Source organism: Lagenorhynchus albirostris, chromosome 16 (assembly GCF_949774975.1).
Source record: "Lagenorhynchus albirostris chromosome 16, mLagAlb1.1, whole genome shotgun sequence".
NCBI classification, from domain to species: Eukaryota; Metazoa; Chordata; class Mammalia; order Artiodactyla; family Delphinidae; genus Lagenorhynchus; species Lagenorhynchus albirostris.
In genome coordinates, this window is record NC_083110.1 from 16,263,262 (window position 1) to 16,287,020 (window position 23,759).

Genomic DNA, 23,759 nt, shown 5'->3' on the forward strand with positions numbered 1-23,759 from the left:
AAAATCCTTTTCGGGAATAGGATAACTATGTAGCAGAATTGCTTCTAAGACCAGTTCTCTTTGTCATATGAGGAGTATTAAAACTCTTTGTTTGACGTTTTAATAACAAAATGACGACACATAATGTGTCTCTTTTTTTTTTTTTTAACCAGCGTATCTTTCTGAAGCTATGAAGCTGACACAGTCTGAGCAGGTAAGACACTTCAATATTTTCAACAAGGGTTAGAAGGATTTTCTTGTGGAGACTTGAATTGTGTATAAAATAAAGCATTGTGCTCCTCCCAAAACACTGCAGTCAGAAATACGTAAAATAGGGAAGAGATGAGTACTTCAGAAAGGAAATTAAAACTAAATGAACTGTTGGGATTAACATATACATATTATACATATATAAAATAGAGAATCAACAAAAACCTACTGTATAGCACAGGGAACTCAGTACTCTGTAATAATCTAAATGGGAAAAGAATCTGAAAAAGGATAGATTCATGTATAACTGAATCACTTTGCTATCCACCTGAGACTAACTCAACTTTGTCAATCAACTATACTCAAGTATAAAATAAAAAATAAAACTAAGTGAACTGCTGTTGATGGCATGCAGAAACTGCTGTCCTTTTTTCTAGGGGTTTCTCACAGACCTTAGATTGCCAGGCGTGTCCTTTAGAGACCTGTTAGTACCTTTCCTGATCATTAGCTCATTTGACCATGAGCTCACAGTAAGTAAGCAGGCCTGGCCCAGGGGAAACCAGTTGGCCTTACCTTTGCTTGTCAAAGATAATTTAAATCCAGACCTGTCTTTTCCTGAATTCCTAAGCAGTTCTGGTACTTTTAAATTTGTTTCACCAATGGCTTTAAATTGTCTTCTTTGTCTGGGGAGGGCCTGCCTAGGTTTTTAAAATACCTTTACACAAAGCTACATCTTTATCCAAAGGTGATTTCCTGATTATAAAAGTGGCAGGTCCACAGGAGTTACTTGGTAAATGTTTGTTTAATTGAATTAAGGGATCTGAGGGGATATCAGTGGCAGGGAAAACATACCAGTTCCTCAGACTGAACGAAGAGAACTTAAAAGTTGTGTTCCATTCTGTGCACTTCCCTTTGACTGTCCAGAACTGCTTGTGTTAGCCATGTAATGTAGACCTGCGTCGAGACTTTAGCTAGTTGTAGAATTAAAGTCTAAATAGGAAAGTTTTCTGATTTTAAGCTGAGTACAAATAGCATTGCAGATGGGAAAGGCACATTCAAAAATGGTCTGATTCATCATGTCGATTGGAACTGGAATAGGACTTCTTCTGACTTCTTGAATGGTATTCTGTTTATGAATGAAAATGTTAACTTACCTAGAAAGATTTAGTTACTTTGAAAAGTGTTTGAGGTTCTATTGAATTGCAAACAGTATAAATAAAAAATTTTAAGTGCTATTGGGTTATTCAGAAAAGAAGATACTGAAATAGTATTTACCAGACATTACTGAAGCGACTTAAAATGTTAAAATTGTACCTTTCCTTCTGTGTAATAGGCTCATTTATCACTGGAACTGCAAAGGGATAGTCACATGAAACAGCTTCTCCTCATCCAGGAGAGATGGAAGAGGGCAAAGCGGGAGGAAAGATTGAAAGCCCAGCAGAGCACAGACAAGGATGCCGCTGCCCAGCTACAGGCATCTCACAGACCCTCTGCTGAGGACGCAGACAGCCAGAGCCCCCTACTCTCTCAGAATTATAGCCCTTCCACAGAGAAACACTTGCCTGAAATTCAGGGGGTCTTTGACAGGGATCCAGACACACTACTATTTTTACTTCAGCAGAAGAGCGAGCCAACAGAGCTGTGCATTGGAAGCAAAGCCCCAAAAGATGATAAAACAATTATAGAGGAGCAGGCAACCAAAATTGCAGATTTGAAGAGGCATGTGGAATTCCTTGTGGCTGAGAATGAAAGATTAAGGAGAGAAAATAAACAGCTAAAGGCTGAAAAGGCCAGACTTCTAAAAGGCCCGATAGAAAAGGAGCTTGATGTAGATGCTGATTTTGTAGAAAAGTCAGAGTTATGGAGCTTGCCACCACATGCAGAAACTGCTACAGCCTCTTCAACCTGGCAGAGGTTTGCATCAAATACTGGGAAAGCCAAGGATATTCCAATACCCAATCTTCCTCCCTTGGATTTTCCATCTCCAGAACTTCCCCTCATGGAACTCTCTGAAGATATTCTGAAAGGACTTATGAATAATTAAAATGGAAGGCCATAGAAGAGGTGAAAAAGAGGAAATAATACGGTAATACAGTTAATCCAGCAAAAAAAAAAAAAAGGGAAAACCACATGCAAGGGTGTCCCGGAGATGCTGAATCCAGCATCCTGCGGAGAAGAGGCATTGACAAGACTCGGAAACAGTCACTGTGAAGTATATCGCGCATCGGATTTACTGACTCGAGCTAATGATTCCAGACTTGGCAGATACTAAACTCTTGGAGGTTCACTTTCTCCTGATACAAACCAAATGGCTACCTGGAATAATTTTTTTCAAGCAACAATTATTTTTCTTCAGGGTTAAAATGTATAAAAGTATGTTATGTGTAATTAATCTATAATGCCATAAATGATAATGCAAAACCTAAATAATAATGGTTGCCTGAGGGGCTACCTTGTATTTGAAACATGCTTTCTATTCATGCATTGACTGTATGCATCTTGTTATGCACATTTCCTTTGTTTAATAAGGTGTGTAAGACACACCTTTCTAGAAGAAACTGTGTGCCACACTTTGCACTACTCGTAACATTAATGATAACCTCAAGACTATCAGGAGAAATACTTAAATTTCCATTTTATGAAGAAAGGAACCAAATTATTAGTTATGCTTTTTTAAAAAATTACCAGTTTACATAATTAATCAGGGTGCATTTTAAGTTCTAACTTTTTTTGTTTATTGTATAATGCATCATTTGAAAATACCAAGGAAATATCCTTTTGTTTTTAATGATGCATGAGTGGAAGTAATGCTGGTTGGCAGTATTGATTGTAAGAAATCAATAAAGTAATTGTATTTTATACCTTCGTTGAATGTGGTTGGTAGATAAAGAGCAAGTTTTGTACGGCTTCTGTGTTGGAAGTTTTGAATATGAATTTGAAGACATTCTGTCAGATTACTTTGGTATGTTAAAGGTTTTTTTCAGCGTTTTGTAGTCAGTTACCCCTGCAACCAAGGTGGAAGAGAACAAGGGAGCTCATGAGGTTTAAATGTGTCCCCAGCCTCCTCGGGCTGGCGCACACGGAAAGGCTCGGGCTGGCCGGCAGCGGCCATTCTGGGGCACGTGCCCGCTTTTCAGAGCAGAGGCTGCAAAGCACTACATGAACACTCTCCTCTATGCAGAGTCCAGTGATGTTCCAGGAGGGGAAGGGGAAGGCGAAGACCTAAGTGAAACTTTTGGGTATAAGCCACTCGGTGTGTTTAAAGCGTAGACTTAGTTTATTGTGGGGGAGGCAAAAATATGGACGAACAGCATACCGCCTGTCCTGAGGGAATCGGGGACAATTGGGTTGAGGGGGTAGGGTTGGGCTCACACGTCTAGTGATGAAACTAGCAGAAGTACGATGAGATGGGTGACCATGCAGAAGTCACTTTTTTCCTGTGTCTCATCTTGGTGCAGATGAAACCCAAATTAAACTAGTTTCTTAAAATATCATAAGAGTTCTAATCTCTGTTAATTGTCCATCTCAGTGTTGTAGTACCCTAGACTCTGAGAATACTTTGCTTGCCTAACCTTCCTTATGAAACTTGAGATTTGAAAGATTGTGCCAATAATAAACTATTATTAGCATAGCCATTTCACTTTTAAAAATGAGCTTTGTTATGTTTTGACATGAACTTTGTAAGGCACCCTCCCGTTCTTCCTCTGCTGTCTCCCCTCCCCCTTCCCTCTCTGTTAGTTTTAGCAGTTTGACATGTATTTTGCAGGACCCTGTTCTATGCATTTCCACTAGCTAAATTCATGTTAAATGGACTAATTTTACTTTTCAATTGTCTTTGAAGCTTTTATTCACACTCTTTAGTCCTCTTGTTTGATCTTGTTTTTAGGTTTTGGATTTGAGTCTGTCAATAGAATGTATGTGCCTTTTGACCAGATGACTTGGTACATTTGCAGCAGCCTAGCAGTGTCTCCATGGAGTAGGTCCTTAAAACAAAAACACGTGTTTAATTGTTCCACAGGGCACATGCCTCATCTCCTAGCTGAGGTTTGTTTTTAAGATGTTCTCCTCTCTTCTCTGTCTAGCTTAAGGCCCTGAAAGGGGTTTAAAGGAAAGCTTGCTTCCGCTAAAGCAAAGTGAATGATGCATGTACTGGAAGGGGAGTAGACTCTTGTCCTTCCTTACTCCGTGATGGCCTCTTGCTTTTGAACCCAGATAAACTATTTGGGCATTAGAAAGCATAGTCCTGAGTTCTTTTAGCTTTTCACAGAATGTTGACAAAAACAAACATTTCTTTCAGAAAATTAGTATGTAGTTACAGTTTTAGCTATACTGCCATGGTAACCACATGTAAATCCATACTTTGGAAACCATGCTTAAGGGGGAATAAGAAGATATTTTCAAAATAGTTCTTCAAGCCATTGTCTATCCCTAGTGTTTTAACACAGGGTTATTGAAACAATGCAAATATTTTGTCTCTAGGTAAGTCAATTCAAAATGTTAAATACATTATCTTTCAGCTTTTAACACTTTCTAAGCACTTGTTTGTTTTTTTAATTGAAGTGTAGTTGATTTACAGTATTAGTTTCATGTGTACAATATAGTAATTGACATTTTTATAGATTATACTCCATTTAAAGTTATTATAAAATAATGGCTGTATTCCCTGTGCTGTACAATATATCATTGTAGCTTATTTTATTCATAGTAGTTTGTACCTCTTAATCCCCTGTCCCTATCTTGCCCCTCCTCACTTCCCTCTCCCCATTGGTAACCAGTAGTTTGTTCTCTGTATCTGTGAGTCTGTTTCAGTTTTGTTATATTCATTTGTTTTATTTTTTTAAGTGGTAACATACAGTATTTGTCTTTCTCTGATGTATTTCACCAAGCATAGTACCCTACTGGTCCATCCATATTAGTGCAAATGGCAGAAAATTTACTTTTTTATGGCTGAGTAATATTCCATTCTATAGCCATTCTGATAGGCATGAGGTGACATTTGGTTTTGATTTGCATTTCTCTGAATAGCAGTGTTGAACATCTTTTCATGTGTCAGCCATATGTCTTATTTTTATTTTTTTAAATTTATTTTTTGTCTGCGTTGGGTCTTTGTTGTGCGCAGGCTTCTCATTGCAGTGGCTTCTCCTATTCTGGAGCACAGGCTCTAGGTGCATGGGCTTCAGTAGTTGCAGCACTCGGGCTCAGGCTCAGTAGTTGTGGTGCACGGGCTTAGTTGCTCCACGGCATGTGGGATCTTCCCAGACCAGGGATCGAACCCGTGTCCCCTGCATTGGCAGGTGGATTCTTAACCACTGCGCCACCAGGGCAGTTCATCTGTCTTCTTTAGAAAAATGTCCATTCAGGTCTTCAGTCCCTTTTTTTAAAAAAAATATTGAGCTATTTATATATTTCAGATATTAATAATCCTAATTGGTCATAACATTTGCAAGTATTTTCTCCCATTCAGTAGGTTGTCTTTTTGTTGTGTCAGTGGTTTCCTTTGCTGTGCAAAAGCTTTTAAATTCAATTAGGTCTCATTTGTTTCCTTTTGCTTTTTGTTTCCTTTGCCTGAGGAGACATCCAAAAAAAAAAAAACGGTTGCTATGATTTATGTCTAAGAGTGTTTTCTGCCTGTTTTCTTCTAGAAATTTTATGACTTCTGGTCTTACATTTAGGTCTTTTGAGTTTTTTTACATGGTGTGAGAAAATGTTCTGATTTCATTCTTTTGCATGTAGCTGTCCAGTTTTCCCAGCACCACTTAATGAAGAGACTGTCTTTTCTCCACTGTATATTTTTGCTCCTTTGTTGTAGATTAATTGGCCATATGTGTATGGGTTGATTTCTGAGCTAGTTTGTTGCATTGATCTCTGTCTGTTTTTGTGCCAGTACCATACTGTTTCAATTACTGTAGTTTTTTGTAGTGTAGTCCAGAAGTCAGGGTGCATGATACCTCCAGCTTTGTTCTTTTTTCTCAAGATTGCTTTGGCTGGTAACTTTTTGTTTTGATATGTTTTGGATGCTATAATTCTTAGGACCTTTAATTTAAACCTATTATTTTATTTTTTTAAAAAAAAGAAATTGAGGCCCAGAAGGTTAGGAGTTACATGAAGTTTTATACCAGATTGGGAGCAGAGCCAAGAGAAGGGAGGTCTGACTAGCAGTCCTGTGCTGTTTCTGTTGGGCCACACTGGCCCAGTTGAGTTGTCTAGTTTTCCTACTGTGGCCAAGGGGCCTAGTCATTCAGATTTCTCTTCAGGTGCATACTATACCACTGCACCCCAGCTACTCTTCTTCCCAAGGAGAAGTTGGAGACCACCTGATGAAAGTTGAGCTTGTCCTTACAAGCACTTGCAGAAAACCCTAATGTCCATTTTCTGTGTTATCCCTTTTCATCTGTGAGGAGTTGTGATTAAAGTTTTGTTGTTTTAAAAGAATACTAAAAAAAAAAAAAATGTAAGGCAGTCTGCTATAGGGTGTTTATAACCTATTTGAAGAGTCTAGTAATAATAGCTGTTATTTATCGAATCATTCTAGACAGTGATCTTTATCATATTTTGTCATAATCCCAGTGTAGCCTAATTGGAGACCTCTGCCAGAGTAAGTGGCATGACTGTTTTAAGAATTTGTCTATTTTGTTCCAGTTGGAAGCCTGTCCTTCTAAGAGTCACCGCAGACCAACAGTGCCATCTAGTGGACGGTGAGAAACTTTCTGGTTCTTGTTCACTTGAAGGAGTTTGTGGTGGGCTGCAGAGTTTAAAAATCCTTAGTTGGTCTCTAGTAAATATTCTCAGTAAATACTCTCATAGTCAAGAGTGGTTTTATAGCTATGTATAGGCAAAAATATTTAAATCAGTGTCATCTGAAATACAGGCACCAGATAATAAATATCCATCTTTCCTTCTGCCACTAAAACTATAAAATAAGTAGCGTAGCCTTCATGAAAGTAGTGATGTGGTCAGAGGATGGGGAAATGGCTTCCTAGGTAAAGAACAAAGGCATGGAGTCAGAAATGGGGAGGAAGAACTGAGTAAGCTTGGTCAGAATCAGATCATGGCAAGACACACATGAGGAGATTTGGGGGAGGTGCATATGGATTGTCCTTCCCCCCATTTCCTGAAAGTGAGGGGGCCAGGGTCAGGCCCCGGTCTTGAGGAATGGAAAATACTTGGCTCAGTAGCCAAAAAAGTCTTGGTCAGGCTGGGGCCAGTTTTTGTGGTCCTTCGTTCGTTTCTCTATGGTAGACATTAAATTGGGAAAAAAAGGGTAGTGTTTTCTGGGTATGTCAAAAGGAAAAGAGGTGAAGGAGTCAAGATACAAATATCTTGAAGGTTAACAGAGTCCAGGAAGATAAAGGATACATTAAGTTTAGGTGATTAGTGAGTAGGGTAGGATTGAGGGACTAATGCCTGCCTCATTGGGGGTTCCCAGAGGTAAAAGATAGCTTCTAGAAAGAAGAAAGGGAGGTTGTGGTCTGAGAAAGGGGATTCTTGATTTGAGGAACCAGATGACTTTCAGGCCTATCTTCCCTGGAAGTTAATTCTCTAAAGAAGTCTCAGTACTGAGAGTATCATGAAGTCCCAGGGCCTCTGTTGCCACCAGTAGGTTGTTTTATTGGCTTTAGATCAGATTATTTCCCTGTTCTTACGAGGAAATGGCTGTCCAGGGAGGGGCCCAGGTATTTGAAACAGATGCTAACCACTACCACAAAATTCCTTAGTTTCAAGAGTAAAAACTAAAAGTTCTGTAGAGGCAGTAGTAAGGTCACAAACCAATTTTCATTTATTTAAATACCCAACACTTTTGAGTATTGTGGTAAATTCTAGAAGGACCTTTGCTTTCTTTGGTCTTTAAGGTTGAATATAGTACTCGAGGAATTTGTTTAAATTTTAAAACATAACTCATTTACTGCAAAACTGGCAGGAGAATGAATGGGATCACAATTCAAGACAGCGATTGGGACTTCGGCTCAATGGCTCAATTTTTCCGCCCAGCTGAAAAACAGCATTGCCATTCCATGGATATGCGATAATAAATCTGTTTGTGGGATTATAAAGCTATTAGAAATATTTAGTTTAAACGTTAGAATGAAATTTTTTTTTCCAACTAACATAATACCAGTTTTTATATAACACGTGATCTATGCTCCGTAAAGTGGAAAAACGCATAAAGATTTGTGGGAGGTAAACCAATAGAGTGGTCACCCGCTTTTACCCTGAGTTCTTTATACTGTTGGTACTCACCTATCTTGATAAATCAGGAAAAAATAGATGAAGCAATTTTTTAAATTCCTGAGGTTTTAAAAATCAGTTTCAGGGTGACTCGGTGGTCATCCCTAACTTTTAATAAACCCTTCTCCCCAGTGTTTAGTTGACAGTAGTGGAACTGCTAATGGTTGGAAAGATGTGAATGGAATGCTGAGACCAAAATGTGGACTCCCTAACTCAGGTAGCATACGTGAAAGCAGAGTACAGTACATCAATATGTCCTATGTAGTGCCTCAAAGATCCAGTAACCAGGATGAACAGCAATTTCCCATGACTGTACAATTTCTGGAGCTTGTACATTTCTTTTAGAATACATAATCATTTGTCACCAGGCTCAATTTAAATGGGCTTAATTTCTACTTTCATTTCTCCTCTGGGAGGGTGTGTGACAGGATAACTAAGTCATTGATAACCAATTAAACGGATGTTCCAACTTTTTAATACTAGTCCTAGAACTTTCTGAAATCCTATGGGTTCATTGGCTTTAGAAAGCTTTGATCTGAATAGTCTTTTGGTGTACAGTCAGTTCAGCTGTTTCGAAAATGCAGATATACCCCAGCATGATTAATATATAGGGAACAATTTGAGTGTAATGTGAACTTTATGTTTGCCTAAGAGGCAATTTTGACTGCAGAGAAAACTTAAGTATGGCAGCTGAACTGTCCCGGTGGTATTAAGCCATACCCATCCAGATCTGGTGTTACAGCTTTCCCTCTAATTTCAGATAACCCTCCTTCCACCACTTCACAATATCTCAGTCACAAGCTGCAACCCTTCGGACGCCCACTTCCAAAGCAGACCTCCAGTCTTCGTCAAGGTAAAGTGCCACACTTGTAATCTGTTTCTTAAATATTTAACCTATGTCAAACCACTACCGCCTTTTAAAAAATGTTTCTGATAAAGGTTTTCAATGTTATGCGCAAATCCCATTTCCCCCCCAGCTTTAAGTCCCGTGGGTTTTACTGGACTTTTTGCACAGTGCTGTGATTTTTAGGAATTAAGTATAATGGGATTCTGTCTCCTTTCCTAAAAGGTTATAGGCTGGAAAAGGTTGTAGGCTGGCTTTTCCCCTATCTGGAAAAAGTTTGCTAACAAAGTGTTGTTCAACATTTATTTCTGCAAAAAGAATAAGTTATAGTTATTAGAAAATTTTGGTGAAAACTTCCCCTATATGCCACATATGGTTACCAATTTCCAAAGGAATGACTGGACATAATAAATGTTAGGTTGGCTAAAATTTCAGTTAAGAAAAGTACCTCAAGTGATCATACTGTCTCCAGGTGTTTGATATGAAAATAATCTACTCTTAACTGCAGAATATGGGGGAGATGAGACTACACTTCCTTGCCTATAACATATCCTGGAAGGTCTCTATTGAACCGAATCCTTCACCTTTTATAACGGCAGTCCCAGAAGCAGCTCCTACCCCTCTCCTCTTTTAGAACAAGAGTTTAAGAGTAAATGATTTTGTTAAGTCACTGTTGGAAGTATGTTCGAAGTCTCAAACAGCTAATGTGTCTATGGAAAAGGGCTGAAGGCAAATTAATATGTCCCCAACATTCGTTCTGTCCCATTTTTTCTGTTCCTTGAAGGATTGTACAAATACTGCCACCTCTCTGAAGCCTTCCTTAACCCCAGGCAATATATATTACAGCTTTTCCATGTGTTTTACACCTTAGTTGACCCTTGAACAGGGGTTTGAACTGTGTGACTACTTACGTGGACTTTTTCCAGTAAATTCTATAGTACAACATACATGATCCACATTGCTTGAGTCCTTGGACACAAAACTGGATACAGAGGGCTAACTAGAAAGTTATATGTGGTTTTTCGACTGTGCGGGCGTCAGAGCCCCTAAGCCTGTGTTGTGCAATGATCCACTGTACTTGTTACATAGTTTTTAGCATTGATGGCACAATCCTGAGGTTCCTAATGGAATAATTTATCAAATTACCAGTGCCAAACACATAATAAATTCTATCCTAAAATGTCCACACGTATTATACCTCTCATGCTCTGTGAGGCACGTGTGGCCGGGGGGCAGTGATCCCTGCATGCCCTTTATCATGAACTTCTTCCACTTACTAAACCTGTATGACTTACCTTTGATTCTTTGCTTTTTGTACTGTGTTCTACAATAGTTTGATAGGACCTGTGAATCCGTTACTATCCTCACTGTGCTGGCAGAGAACACAGGGGCTCTCCTGGGAAAGCAGTCGGTTCCCATCTCATTTTGCACTTACTCATTTCCATTTGTTCACTGACCCAGCTATCCATATCTTTCACTTGTCAAATCTAGATTCAAGATCTAGGGGGCAGGAAAACAGTGTTGAACTCCTAATGTGTCCCTCAGAATATACCACCTTGCAAAATGGAGTCCAGCTCTGACCTACACGTACAACACAGATCCTTGCAATACCCACCACTGACCCCAGGGCTGAGATCCTTTTTATAGATAAAGCACAGAAAACACAGACAATTCTCCAGTCTTAGCTGCAGCTGCTTGGCTCATATACAGAGAACTGACTGAACAGCTTAAGTCAGCTGTAGAAATTTCCCCAATCAAGAAAGGGAAGCCACTTTGTATGCAGCCAGTGACCCAGAGCTTACTAACATTTCATTTTTGTTTGAAAGTCACTTTGCTTTCATTCAAAGAGCCAGACTGATTACTGTGATAACCAAAGTACTTTATACTATTACTCAGTTCCTGTACCTTCTATGTGGTTTCAAGACATAACCATCAAGGTTAACCTAATTATTGGATAGCCAGGAATGTCTTAAATTTTGGACTTTGGAAAGGTTTGAGTCTGAATGTTGGTGACAGGGTTGGTGGCATATACCTTTGTATCTTGGCTACTTGTTACACACCCCAATTCATTGTGTTTTGTATACTGAATAGCTGTAGGATTTTAATTGTCATTTTCTTTCCCCTCTTCTATGGCTGAAAATCCTGATCTGGTCTGGGCTTTGACAGATTGGCATCTAGAAATAGAACATGCTGTATCTATAGTATGTGTACATGAGTACACTTTTCTTCTGAAGCTCACTATTCTTACCTAGATAACGTTAAACCCATACCCTATCTACCAAAGCGAAGTAACAGAGAACTAGACGATGATTTCTATGGGTGCTACAATCCCAAAATGCATGGCGGAAGAGAAATTCTGCCATGCATGTAGTAATTTATTAATCAGGAAAAGGAATTCATATTCAGGTTCAAATGATATTAGAATAAATTTAATAGGAGGGACCCAAATATTCAGCACAAGTTTTCCTTTATAAAGTCTCCTTGATCTTGAAGTTTTTCAAATTATTCTACACGTTTAATACTACTTCACTGTCTGGAAGAAATGGACGTATTCAGATGCTTTCATATGTGAGGAGCGTCTGAGCCAACCGGATGGAGGGGACAAAGTTAATGGTCAGAGGAATTTGTCCATCAGAAATTGGACCAATAACAGCTCCCCAGCCTTATAAAAAGTCAAAGGATGTCTTTAATGATTGATGCAAGCATTATGGTCCTCTCTTCCCCTCCCCCGCCCCCAACCCCTTCACTAGCATGGGATTCAGACAATAGATAGCATACTCTCATCAGATGAGTTTTCTCTGAAAGCCACACTGCCAGGCTTGATCTGCCTTAGCTTCAGCTATTCTATAGGGGTTGCAGGATGGTTTAAAAGTGGCTCAAACAACAGCAAGAGAAGCAAAAACATTTTGGAAGAAAACCACCAAAGACTTTGGGCCCCTGGCAGACTTTAGGGGACCAGAAGGAGATGGTCTACTCCAGAATTAGTATCATGGGCTTGAAATTAATCTCACATCAAAATTAAATCCGATGGAATATACAAAAACGTTTAAGCAAAACATACCATTTAATGAGTTGAGGCACTTGTGGAAAAATGGTATTAAAAAGTCAAAATCTTACAAAAGATGCACGTACTCACCAGCCCCGCCCCCCCTTTAAAACCACTGGCCAAGTAGTTATTATCCATCCCATTAACCCTTGTGCCAGGTAGAGTATTAATGTGAAATGTAATTAATTGCTCACATTCCTGGCTGCACCTTGCCTGGAGTAGAGGGTGGCATAACAGCCTACGTGGAACTAAAAAATGGTGGACACAAGCAACAGGATAAAAACCAAGCAGCTTACAAGGTCACAACTTAGGCTACCAGTTTTTTCTTTTAAGCTATGTGCTTTCAGATAGATAGATAGATAAGCAAAGGCCATCCCTTCAACATCCTGCAGGTGTCAGTGGAGGGCTACATATTTCCAGTAAAATTCAAAAGGTAAGGTTAGGGTAGGACTATGTGAGCCTCAGGCAACCAACTGGTAATGGGGAGTCAGCTGTTAAAGCCAAGACTCCAAATTAAAGCAGCTTACCAGGGTCACACAGTAAGTAACAGAACTCATATTCAACCCAGGCTGGCTGCCTGCAGGCTCTTCTCTGCCACCTGCCCCCCTCTCTCCTTCTCCTCTCCCTGCCACAGCATCTCTGTGGCGAAGAGCACTTATTTGATATTGTTATGATCACATACTCTCATGATCATGACTTTAATGTATGAGTTCCTCTTTCAACTAAATGTATTTATTCACAAATAACAAATGTTGGCGTTGCCTGTATTCATTAGCTGGGCCATAGGACAAGAAAGTGGAGGCACTTACTTGTGACGACCTATAACATCTGAAGAAAGCTTAAAAAGCTTACAAGAATCAAAGACAAGAGGGAAGTGTTCCAGGAGAGGACACTGTATCACAAGAAAATGCTGGTAGTCACCTTGATGATGACGAAGCCCCCAGTAATAGGCATATCAAGAGGGAGAACTCTTAGACTAGCCAATTTTTGATAAAGTCCTTTTAATGGAAAATGTAAAACCCCTCTCAACTTTACAAAGCCATATGTAACACTTGCACTTTAACAAATAAAAGCAAGCCAATGTTTTAAAAAAATACATCATTAAATGTATATATGTATATATTTACATAGCATATTAAGTTTAATATTTAGCTTTAAAAGTTCACATAAATTTTACCAAAATGAGACAATTTTAAATAAATTACACCTTTTGAAAATGTTTAATTGTACAGTCAATAGCTTCAACAAAATATTGAAGTGTCTGTATTTAGTATCTACTTTATATACTTTATATTTTACAAATTTTACAGTCATTTGGCAGTAATTTTCTAATTATGACATGTATGCTGTGCGATTCAGCAATTTCCCAAATGCAGGCAATAGCTGGTGTTTTGTGTCCTATTCTCACAGTAACTGTCTCAATGTAGTGAAAAATATCAGTTATTTTAGTAAACTGTACATAGTCACATTTACACTTGATCAACAATATAGCATAGAATTTTGTATTTTTTTTCCAAAAATAAATACATCATTTTAAATCTGGCATTTTCACAAACATCATATACACTATAATACAAAAACAGCTATGAATTGCTGCTTTAAAATTAAGCTTGTTTTAATATCACTGAATCACAGGAGCTGTGACTTATGCTATACTGCTGTGGTGTCAGTAACAAGTAATTACTACAAAGAGAATTTCTTGGCACTGATGGTTTTATGAAGCTTAAGTCAGTGTACATACATATCATTGTTCAAGAGTAAGTAATTCCAGTTCAATGGCCTAAAAACATCAAACTGGACCACACCTAATTTTCTTCCATAGCCTCTACTTGATCTTCATGTATCTTCAAAGCTCTCACCATTTCCTTGACTGCATGATACAAGATATTTTTAACCTGAAAGAGATGTTGGTATTTCTGATCACTTCAGCAGGAGATAAATTAACAAATGAAAACTGCATCAGAATTAAAAAAAAAACAAAACTGTTAAGCCAAAAGTTAAAATTAGTCATATAATTAAATACTGGCGCTAATCTTTGGTTGTTATCCTAATGTGACAAACTAGGCAGTGATGGCCTAAGCTGTTATGCATGTTTTGTAATTCTGAATATAAAAAGCCTGCAGAACAGGAGCTAGTTAGAAAACTCATCTCTTACCTGTAGCTTATCATCATAATTGATTTCTTCCTTCAGAAGTCTCAGTTCTTGTGTTAAATGAAATGACTGTACTAGATGTTCTGGAGACACAAAGTCTTCAGTTACCTGAATACAGCTGTGAAAATTCTGTACCTGTTCCCCAAACAGAAACAGAAGAATGTAAGTTTTAGGAGGTGGGAATAAAGAGAAGCAAAGTTGTCTGCTGGAACAAGAGACAATTCACCAGAGAACTTATTTTCTCCAAAACATCAAATGCATTTCAAAGTGGAACACCACACTTTATGAGAAAGTTTATCACTGAAAAGCTTCATGTAAATGGAATATTTTTAAACGATGCAAAGAAAAGAACTTTTCCAGGAATCCTTCAGAGAGGCTGATAATCAGATCCTAATTATCAATGTTGTCAACGTGGATTTGGGGGTGTTACTTAAAAGCAACAACAACAACAAAATGCTAACTGGAAGGTACCTGTTTCACCAATCAGTGCAGTCAACCCGGATGTCTGTTGTTGCTCCTTTGACTTTCTGCATTTGGTCATTTCACTGTTAACTTTTACACCAGAGAGTAGATTAAAGGAAATGAAACTTAGTTTGATTATTTATGAGGAACTGTGATGAAAACTGTAGTTCCAGACAGATCTACTGACCACAGCAGTTTTAGAATTCTCCGAGGATTTTGTTTGTGCTTTTTTTCCCTTTGTGCCTTTTCTTTCAAATCAACCAGTTAAAGATGATACCCTTCAGTCTCTTGTGGCGTCAGTACAACTGTTTTTCTGCTAGTTCTCCCTCTCGTGACTAAATGGTGTTCACAAGAAGCCAGTCAATAATCTTACCTGTTATTTGTTCAGCATATGTACAGACTAACTGCACTTTACAGTTTCTTAGAACTGCTTTCTATCAACACTCAGGATAATGAGAGAGAAAGGACCAAGCTTATCCAATCTGGATTTTGTTTCTGTGCTGTCCTCTAGTGATATTAAAAGATATCATAAAATTCCTGGGAAAGGAGAAATAACTGGAAAACTAAACATTTACATTTATTCTAATTTTTAAAGTATGCAAGTAAATTTCGTTGGGAGAAGTGAGCAGAGGGAGATAACAAGTGGGGAATAAAGACTGTGGAAAACATCTGATGATAGAGTGATGAAATTCCAAAGGGGCTGGAATTGCTCCTCTGGGCATAGTGACCACCTGAACAGCTGCAGATGTCTTTAACTGAAGCACTGTGCCTTTACTGATAACTCGGTAGCATATAAACATTTTTTTCCTTTAATCATTAGGTTGTTGATTCCTGTGGAGGATGAACATAGTGGATGCCTCACATTTTCAGCACTGCTGTACAGTCTCATTGGATCTTCATTATGTGTCTGTAGAACAGATGCTCTATTTCACAGAGCAGGAAACTATGGATAAGCAGTTCAGCGCCTGTTCCAAGATAAATCAGCCAATAAATGGCAAGTCAACAGGAACCCAGCTCCTGTGATATCTTGTCTAACAGATGCTTTACAGTCCTACATGAACGCAGTCATACCAGCATACACAGGCTCCAAATGCCCTGTCTCACCTTACATTCATCTGAACATGCTGTGGGGATTAAGTCCTTCTGAAGTTCTAGCATGTAACTTTTAGCATATGTAACTATTTTTTAAAAAATAATTTCACTGATATTCTAATTGCATTCAAACATCATTTGCCTGGTTTTATTTCTTTTTTCCATAGTCCTTTAGCCCTTTGAGCATATTTAAGGTAACTGACTTAGAAGTCTATCTAGTAAGTCTGATGTCTGGCCTTCCTCAGGGACAGTTTCTGTTGAGGTATTTTTTCCCTATGAATGGGCCCTACTTTCCTGTTTCTGTGTATGCTTTGTGACTTTTTGTTGGAAACTGGACATCTAAACATTATCCTGTGGTAACTAGAATCAGGTTCTCCCCTGCCTCACAGTCTGCTGCTGTTGATTGATAGGGACTGTAGTCATCCATTTGTTTTGTGACCTTTCCAAACTAATTTTGCAAAGACTATTCCTCCTCTGGCGTGCTCACTGATGTCTCTGTTCGGTTATCTCAGGTGGTCAGCCAGTGACTTGTCAGAGATTTCCTTGAAGGCCAAAACTCAGATGTCCTCTTCTTCATTAAGCAGTCCGCTGGTCCATGTAAGTTCTGAATTAGATTCCAGAGCTCTGAAAAAGTTGATTCTTATGGTTGTTTTAAAATCACTTTTAGAACAGTGACTTTCATTAGTGGTTACAAGATGTTATTTTGTTTCCTAATGACCTCAACTTGATATAGACTGCTTAAAGACTTAAGGGTTAGTTTGAAAAGGCAAGGTTCAGTTTTAAGGTGAAACATATCTGAACTTCCCATTCCACTTACCCCTTTTTGTGCCATCTTTGAGTCATTTACTTTTCACTTCCTTGGCAGACTGTCTTATTCATACTTGCCTTCAAGATCAGTTGTAATCATATATAGGTAATGTTAAGAAAATGTAACTTTTGTTTTCAGAGTAGGAAAGTTATTATCTTGACACTGTGATTTTGTCTGAGTCCTTTTAGTCATAAGAATGTAGAGAATTTACAACTTAGCAATATTATTAACTTACTTTGAATGACCAAATACAATCAGTTAAGTAGTTGAGGACAAAATTATCAGTAAAGATTTTGTTAATTTAAAAAAACTGTTGCTGTTTAAAACTGAAAGCTACTCTAAACCTCAGGACACTAGAGCTGAGAAAGTGAATCCTGGAGGTCAAGATTCACCTGCTTTATCTAAGGGTATACACAGGGTTTCACAGACTCAGCCACATTTGCCAACAGAAGATTTTTAAGCCTGCAGTTCTAGAGTAGTTCTTAGAAAATAAAGAGGGCTGTGGCTATGATATTGTCCCTCAACTTGCCTAGATATACATCTGAATGCCGCTGCACAGAGTTGTCCCGTGGCCGTCTCTCCTCCCGCCCCAGGCTTCTCGAAGTGCTCACTGCTGACAAATCAAAGAAAGGTATGTATGTTGATTCTTCCCTAGCATTGCTGGCCAGTCAAGTCCTGCACTATCGTTTGGACGTAAGTTTTTTGTTACATGCCTTGGGTTTTTCAAGGGCTTCCTATCTGTGTGGTTCTCAAAGCGTGGTTCCTGAACAGTAACGTCAGTGTCACCTGGGAACTTGTTAGAAATGTACAATTCCAGGTCCCTCCTCAGACCCACTGAATCAGAAACTCTGGGCATGGGGTCTAGCAATTTGTGTTGTATCAAGCCCTCCAGGAATTCTGATGTATGCTAAAGTGTGAGAGAAGCACAGAGACTCTGGGATTATTTAAAGGGCTACCTGTGGTTTACTGGAAGTGTTGAAGCCATCAATGAAAAGTTTTCAGGACCTCTATGGACTACGTAAATTGTAAATAATAATGCGTCTTAAATCCAAGTTAACATTGTTAACAGAGTTCATACTTCCTTTTAATTCTCTCTCAAAACCACATTACCACCACTTGTGAGTCATGGACAACACCCTTTAAACAGAGTACAAATAACTGTGCTGTCATTATCATATCACGTGAGGGAAGGAAGGTAGAAATTCTTGCAATTCTGTGCCAAAATATGCAGCAGAGAAGGTTTTTACTTTGGAACACTCAACAATTTAGTGCCAGAGATCAGAATAGAATTTGCCAGTCTAGATGCTGTTTCAGTCTATTTAAGTATAGCATCTTAAGAGTGTGTTTAAGTACAGAATATGATACAAGTACATACTGTTTAAGTGAGGCTAAAGCAGAGTGACTTGTGAACTAAGCTTTTTAACAGGATTACTTTGCCCACTATTTTGAGAAAAAAAGGCTATTCTCTTCCCTGTCTTTCCCCAAGAAAGTATAAGCAGTAGAGAGACATTTACATGCAGACTCTCTCTGTGGTAATAGTGATTGCCTCTGGAGTAGAGGAACTGAGGGCAAAGGTGAGAAAATGACTTAATTTTCACTGTGAACCACTGTGTACTGTTTGAATTAAAAATCATATGAATGCATTACATTTTCAAAAGAAAGTATTTTAAGATTGTTTTCTTGACAAACAGTACTGGAACAACTGCATGTCCATATGCAAAAAAACTGAACTTCAGTCCACACTCTGCACTATATACAAAAATTAACCTAAAAATGGATAACAGACCTATATGTAAGACTATCAACTATAAAACTTCTAGAAGAAAATTTAAGAGAAAGTCTTTTTGATCTTGGGCTAGGCAAAATTTTTCAGATACAATAAAAGTATATAATACATTAAAAAAAACCTGATCAACTGAACTTCATCAGAATTTAAGAACTGCTCTTTGGAAGACACCATTAAGAAAATGGAAGGACAACCCACAGGTTGGGAGAATATATGTGCAAAAGCACATATCAGACAAAGGACTTAAAGACATTCAACATAGTAAGAAAAAAAGAACCCAATTACAAAAATGTATACATAAATGTATTGCAAATACTTCTCCCACTCTTGGGTTATGTTTTCACTCTCTTAATGGTGCTTTTTTTAATGAACAGGAATTCTTAATTTTAATATATCCCAGCCTATCCATGTTGAAAAAAATGGACAAATATTTGAACACATTTACCAAAACAGATTTACAGATGGCAAATAAACACGAGAAAAGATGTTCAACATATTTAGTTATTAAGAAAATGTAAATTAAAGCCATAGTGAGATTCAAATGCTTAAAAACAAAACTGACAGTAAGCAGAGGAGATGGAACTCACATATACTGCTTCGGGGAATGGAACATGGTACAACCACCAGCCTGGCAGTATCTTATAAAGTTATTCACACACTTATCATGTGACCAGGTGGTCCCACTACTCGGTATTTACCCAACTGAAATGAAAACCAATATTCATACAAAAACCTGTACGTAAATGTGGCTTATAGTGGATTACTGCCCCAAACTGAAAACAACAATGAAAAACTACCCAGAAATAAAAAGAAACTACTGATGTACACAATAACATGGGTGAAACTCAAATACATTATACTGAATAAGAAAAGTCAGACTCAAAGGCTACATACTGTCCAATCATATGACATTCATATAAAGGCAGGACTATAGAGAAAGAAAATAGATAAGTGGTTGTAGCAATATCAGGTAGGAGAAGAGGTTGACTAAAAAGTGGGGGGTAGATCAGTGGAACAGGATGGAAAGTCCAGAGATAACCCACACACATCTAAACTATGACAAAGGAGGCAAGAGTGTCCAAGGGAGAAAAGACACTCTCTTTAATAAGTGGTGTTGGGGAAATTGGACAGCTGTATACATGATGAAATTAGAACACACCCTAACACCACACACAAAAATAACCTCTGAAGACCTAAATGTAAGACCAGATACTGTAAAACTCTTAGAGGAAAACAGGCAGAACACTCTCTGACATGAATAGCAGCAAGATCTTTTTTGATCCACCTCCTAGATTAATGAAAATAAAAATAAATGGAACCTAATTAAAAAGCTTTTGCACAGCAAAGAAAACCAACAAAATGAAAAGACAACCCTCAGAATGGGAGAAAATATTTGCCAATGAAGCAACCAACAAGGGAGTAATCTCCAAAGTATACAAACAGCTCATGCAGCTCAATATCAAAAAAAAAAAACCACAACCCAATCAAAAAATGGGCAGAAGATCTAAATAGACATTTTTCCAAAGAAGACATGCAGATGGCCAAAAGGCACATGAAAAGATGCTCACCATCACTAGTTATTAGAGAAATGCAAATCAAAACCACAATGAGGTCACACCGGTCAGAATGACCATCATCAAAAAGTTTACAAACAATAAATGCTGGAGAGGGTGTGGAGAAAAGGGAACCCTCCTACACTGTTGGTGGGAATGTAAATTGGTATAGCTACTATGGAGAACAGTATGCAGGTTCCTTAAGAAACTAAAAATAGAACTACCATATGATCCAGCAATCCCACTCCTAGGCATATATCTAGAGAAAACTGTAATTTGAAAAGATACATGCACCCCAATGTTCACTGCAGCACTATTTACAATAGCCAGGACATGTAGCAACCTAAATGCCCATTGACAGAGGGATGGATAAAGAAGATGTGGTGTGTTTGTGTGTGTACACACACACACACACACACACACACACACACACACACACACAATGGAATATTACTCAGCCATAAAAAAGGAACGAAATAATGCCATTTGCAGCAACATGGATGGACCTAGAGATTGTCATACTGAGTGAAGTAAGAGAAAGACAAATATATGATATCGCTTATATGTGGAGTCTAAGAAAATGGTACAAATGAACTTATGTACAAAACAAAAATAGAGTCGCAGATGTAGAAAACAAACTTATGGTTACCAGGGGCGAAAGGGAGGGAAGACTGGGATTGACACATACACACTACTAACATATAAAATAGATAACTAATAAGGACCTATTGTATAGCACAGGGAACTCTACTCAATACTCTGTAATGGCCTGTATGGGAAAAGAATCTAAAAAAAGTGGATACATGTATATGTATAACTGATTCACTCTGCTGTACACCTGAAACTAATACATCATTATAAATCAACTCTACTCCAATAAAAATTAAAAACAAAAGTATGTGGGGAGTGGGGGGGCGAGAGTAACAGGGAATTTTCTGAAGTGATGGCAATGTTCTTTATTTTGATTGTGTTGTTGCCTAACTACATATTTGTCAAAATCTACAGAACTGTACACTAAAAGGTACATTATAATGCAAATGATACCTAAAAAATGCACTGTCCAGTATGACTTTTAAGAAAATGGATACTGGATAAACTGAGTATGTGAGTAAGGATTTTCAAAGGAACCTGTTTTGTATTATCAAATAATTACACCTAGTTAGAAAAACATTTACTGTGCTATTCTCTTAAACAAGACTGCTCCTTTGAGGGCATTTTACATGTGAATACAGATTAGCTATTTTCTGATAAGAGGCTAGAAGGCCAAAGAATAGTATGTGGGGTGAATCCCAGTTAAACATGAATCATAAATGACACATCTCTGAAATGATGATATAAGTCCATGAGAAAATAAAACAATTTAACATAAATAATACATTCATTTAATTAATACACTTAATTATATTTTACAATAAATGCTGTTTGAGATCTAAGAATGATAAATCTAACCCTAACTTGACATCTTAAAAACTAAGCAACTATTCTCACTTAAGAAATATTTGTGGCTATTATAATAGTGTCACAAATATTACACAGGCAGTAATTGCATACAGTTATATAAAATGTAGGAAACTTTGCTTGGTAAAAGTAAACACATCAGATACATCTCAATAACCAGGTGGTGGCAAAGGTAGGGAACCAACTCTGAGGCAAACTAGTTTTCTGGATTCTCGGGTTTCCTTTGCACTCTGTTACTATGAGCGCTAAACTGCTCTGCGGTAGCTTCAGTCTACTTATAGGAACCCACTATATGCTTTTAATCCAAACCCTCCATATCACCATCTATTCTATGCCATTCTTCTAGGTGCCACACAGTCAAGCCACAGAAACGAAGACTAGATGTGTATTTCAGTTTTAAAGTTTTGTGAATCAGTAGCTATAAAAATTACGCAGCACCTTTCTTTCGACGTGCTATTGCTACGTTAGCAAACTAAAAAGAGGCAGGAAGTACAGTGAAAGCCTGAATTATGGAATGGTCTACCTAATAACTCATTCTACTCATATTTGGTGCCTTAGAAAATGTACCATCTCTAAGTCCTGATACTCCCCCCTCCCACTGTTAAGTCTCAGCTATTGAGAACTGAATATACAGTAACTTTTTTTCCTTAAAAGTCTTTGAAATTAGATTTCAATCCACCAAACAGTAGCAATACAAAAATGGAAATCTGGCTCATGTTTATATATTTAAAGGTCTCAAAGCATTTAATTACGTCAGATCTCATCAAGCACTGAAAAGCTGTTTCAGTAATTTCTTAATGAAGGCATACTGGTGTAGGTCATTCTTTCTTACATCTTCCTTCATTTATATTTATACTCAGAACAATTTCTTTCTGGTTCTTTCAGTAACAAGTGTGTTAGAAGCAACCTTTTATATACCTGATGAAGTGCTCCTGCTGGTAAGACGATGGCATCACCAAGGAACTGAATAAGAGTGCAGGCTTTGACTCCATATTCCTCAAGCAGTCTTTGGCGAAGCTTTTTGTTCACATACCAACTCTGGTCACGAATTGGATCATGTTCTGGTAGAACTTCAAGGCCTTGTTCTTTTGAAATCTGAGATATAGATTAAAATGAAAATATATACCCCAATTTAAGTAAAGAAAATGGTAAATCCTGTTCCGTTAAATTTCAGTTTTCTTTACAATAACAGTCTGTTCTCAGAATCTTCTGAAACGATGACTGAGCTTAAGTTAAAGAAAATGATATTCTACAATTGGAAAAGCCAAAGGACATGAAAACAATATTGCACACTGATACGCTATTAATAAAGTAAATCATACTCCCTTACCTTCTTCCACTATGAAGTTCTCTTTTAAAAAAAATAGTTTTATTAACTATTATTTATTTCTTTTTCAGTCTTTTTTTTAGGGGGCTGCACCGTGCAACATGTGGGATCTTAGTTCCCTGACGAGGGATCAGACTCGTGCCCCCTGCAGTCGGAAGCACAGAGCCCTAACCACTGGTACAACAGGGAATTCTCTCTACTATGAAGCTTTCATCCATTTGGTTCCTTACAATTATTTTAAGAGTATAGCACAAAGACGGGGAAAAGCTTAGTTTAGTAACTTTTTTCCAAAAGCCAAACCATTTGAATGTGTGGACATCATAAACATTCATTCATTCATTCAGCCGCATGGGGTCTTAGTTGTGGCATTTGGGATCTTCGTTGCAGCATCTCTTAGTTGCGGCATGCGGGATCCAGTTCCCTGGCCAGGTATTGAATCTGGGCCCCCTGCATTGGGAGTGTGGAGTCTTAACCACTGGACCACCAGGAAAGTCCCCATAAACATTTCTTTTTGCTGCTCTTTTTTTAAGGTAGGTACACAGATAAATAACCTTTATATTGCTAACCTTCTAACCCTTGACAAATCACTTTCAAGGGACCCTCTAACGAACCAGTGAAATGTTCTGCTTTAAAAAGCATAGTTTATAACATTTTAAATTAAAAGACTGTTAGGTAGTTCTGGGATAAAATAGTAGTTACAGGGCCATAGCTCCCTTGCCTCACACTGACCAAAGACAGACCTTAAGTCCATTCAGAAAGAAGATGAAGTATAATAAGAAAAACAGCAATTATGGTCCATTAAAAGAAATCCCTATA

At 38.0% G+C, this 23,759-nt stretch overlaps 2 protein-coding genes across 4 annotated transcripts in view; one reads left to right on the forward strand and one right to left on the reverse strand.

The window, feature by feature from the left end:
* The window catches only part of NRBF2 (nuclear receptor binding factor 2), a 52,169-nt gene extending 29,171 nt beyond the window's left edge, over positions 1-22,998 (forward strand). The window contains exons 3-8 of one of the 3 annotated variants that reach the window (XR_009536093.1): positions 153-193; positions 1,523-2,562; positions 6,829-6,884; positions 9,176-9,268; positions 15,740-17,450; positions 22,502-22,998. Coding sequence is in view for 2 of the 3 variants with exons in the window: in XM_060126352.1 (XP_059982335.1) it covers positions 153-193; positions 1,523-2,233 (752 nt within the window). In the remaining variant the exon portion in view is untranslated. Of the gene's footprint in view, positions 1-152; positions 194-1,522; positions 3,056-6,828; positions 6,885-9,175; positions 9,269-15,739; positions 17,451-22,501 lie in introns of those variants that run through there. The other 2 variants (XM_060126352.1, XM_060126353.1) reach the window with 2 other exon arrangements.
* JMJD1C (jumonji domain containing 1C) overlaps positions 13,290-23,759 on the reverse strand; it is a 247,937-nt gene continuing 237,467 nt past the window's right edge. Inside the window, exons 24-26 of the mRNA XM_060126359.1 lie at positions 22,535-22,711; positions 14,461-14,592; positions 13,290-14,200 (exon numbers count right to left, since the gene is read on the reverse strand). Coding sequence (XP_059982342.1) covers positions 14,111-14,200; positions 14,461-14,592; positions 22,535-22,711 — 399 coding nt within the window. The 3' untranslated portion in view covers positions 13,290-14,110. The remainder of the gene's footprint in view (positions 14,201-14,460; positions 14,593-22,534; positions 22,712-23,759) is intronic.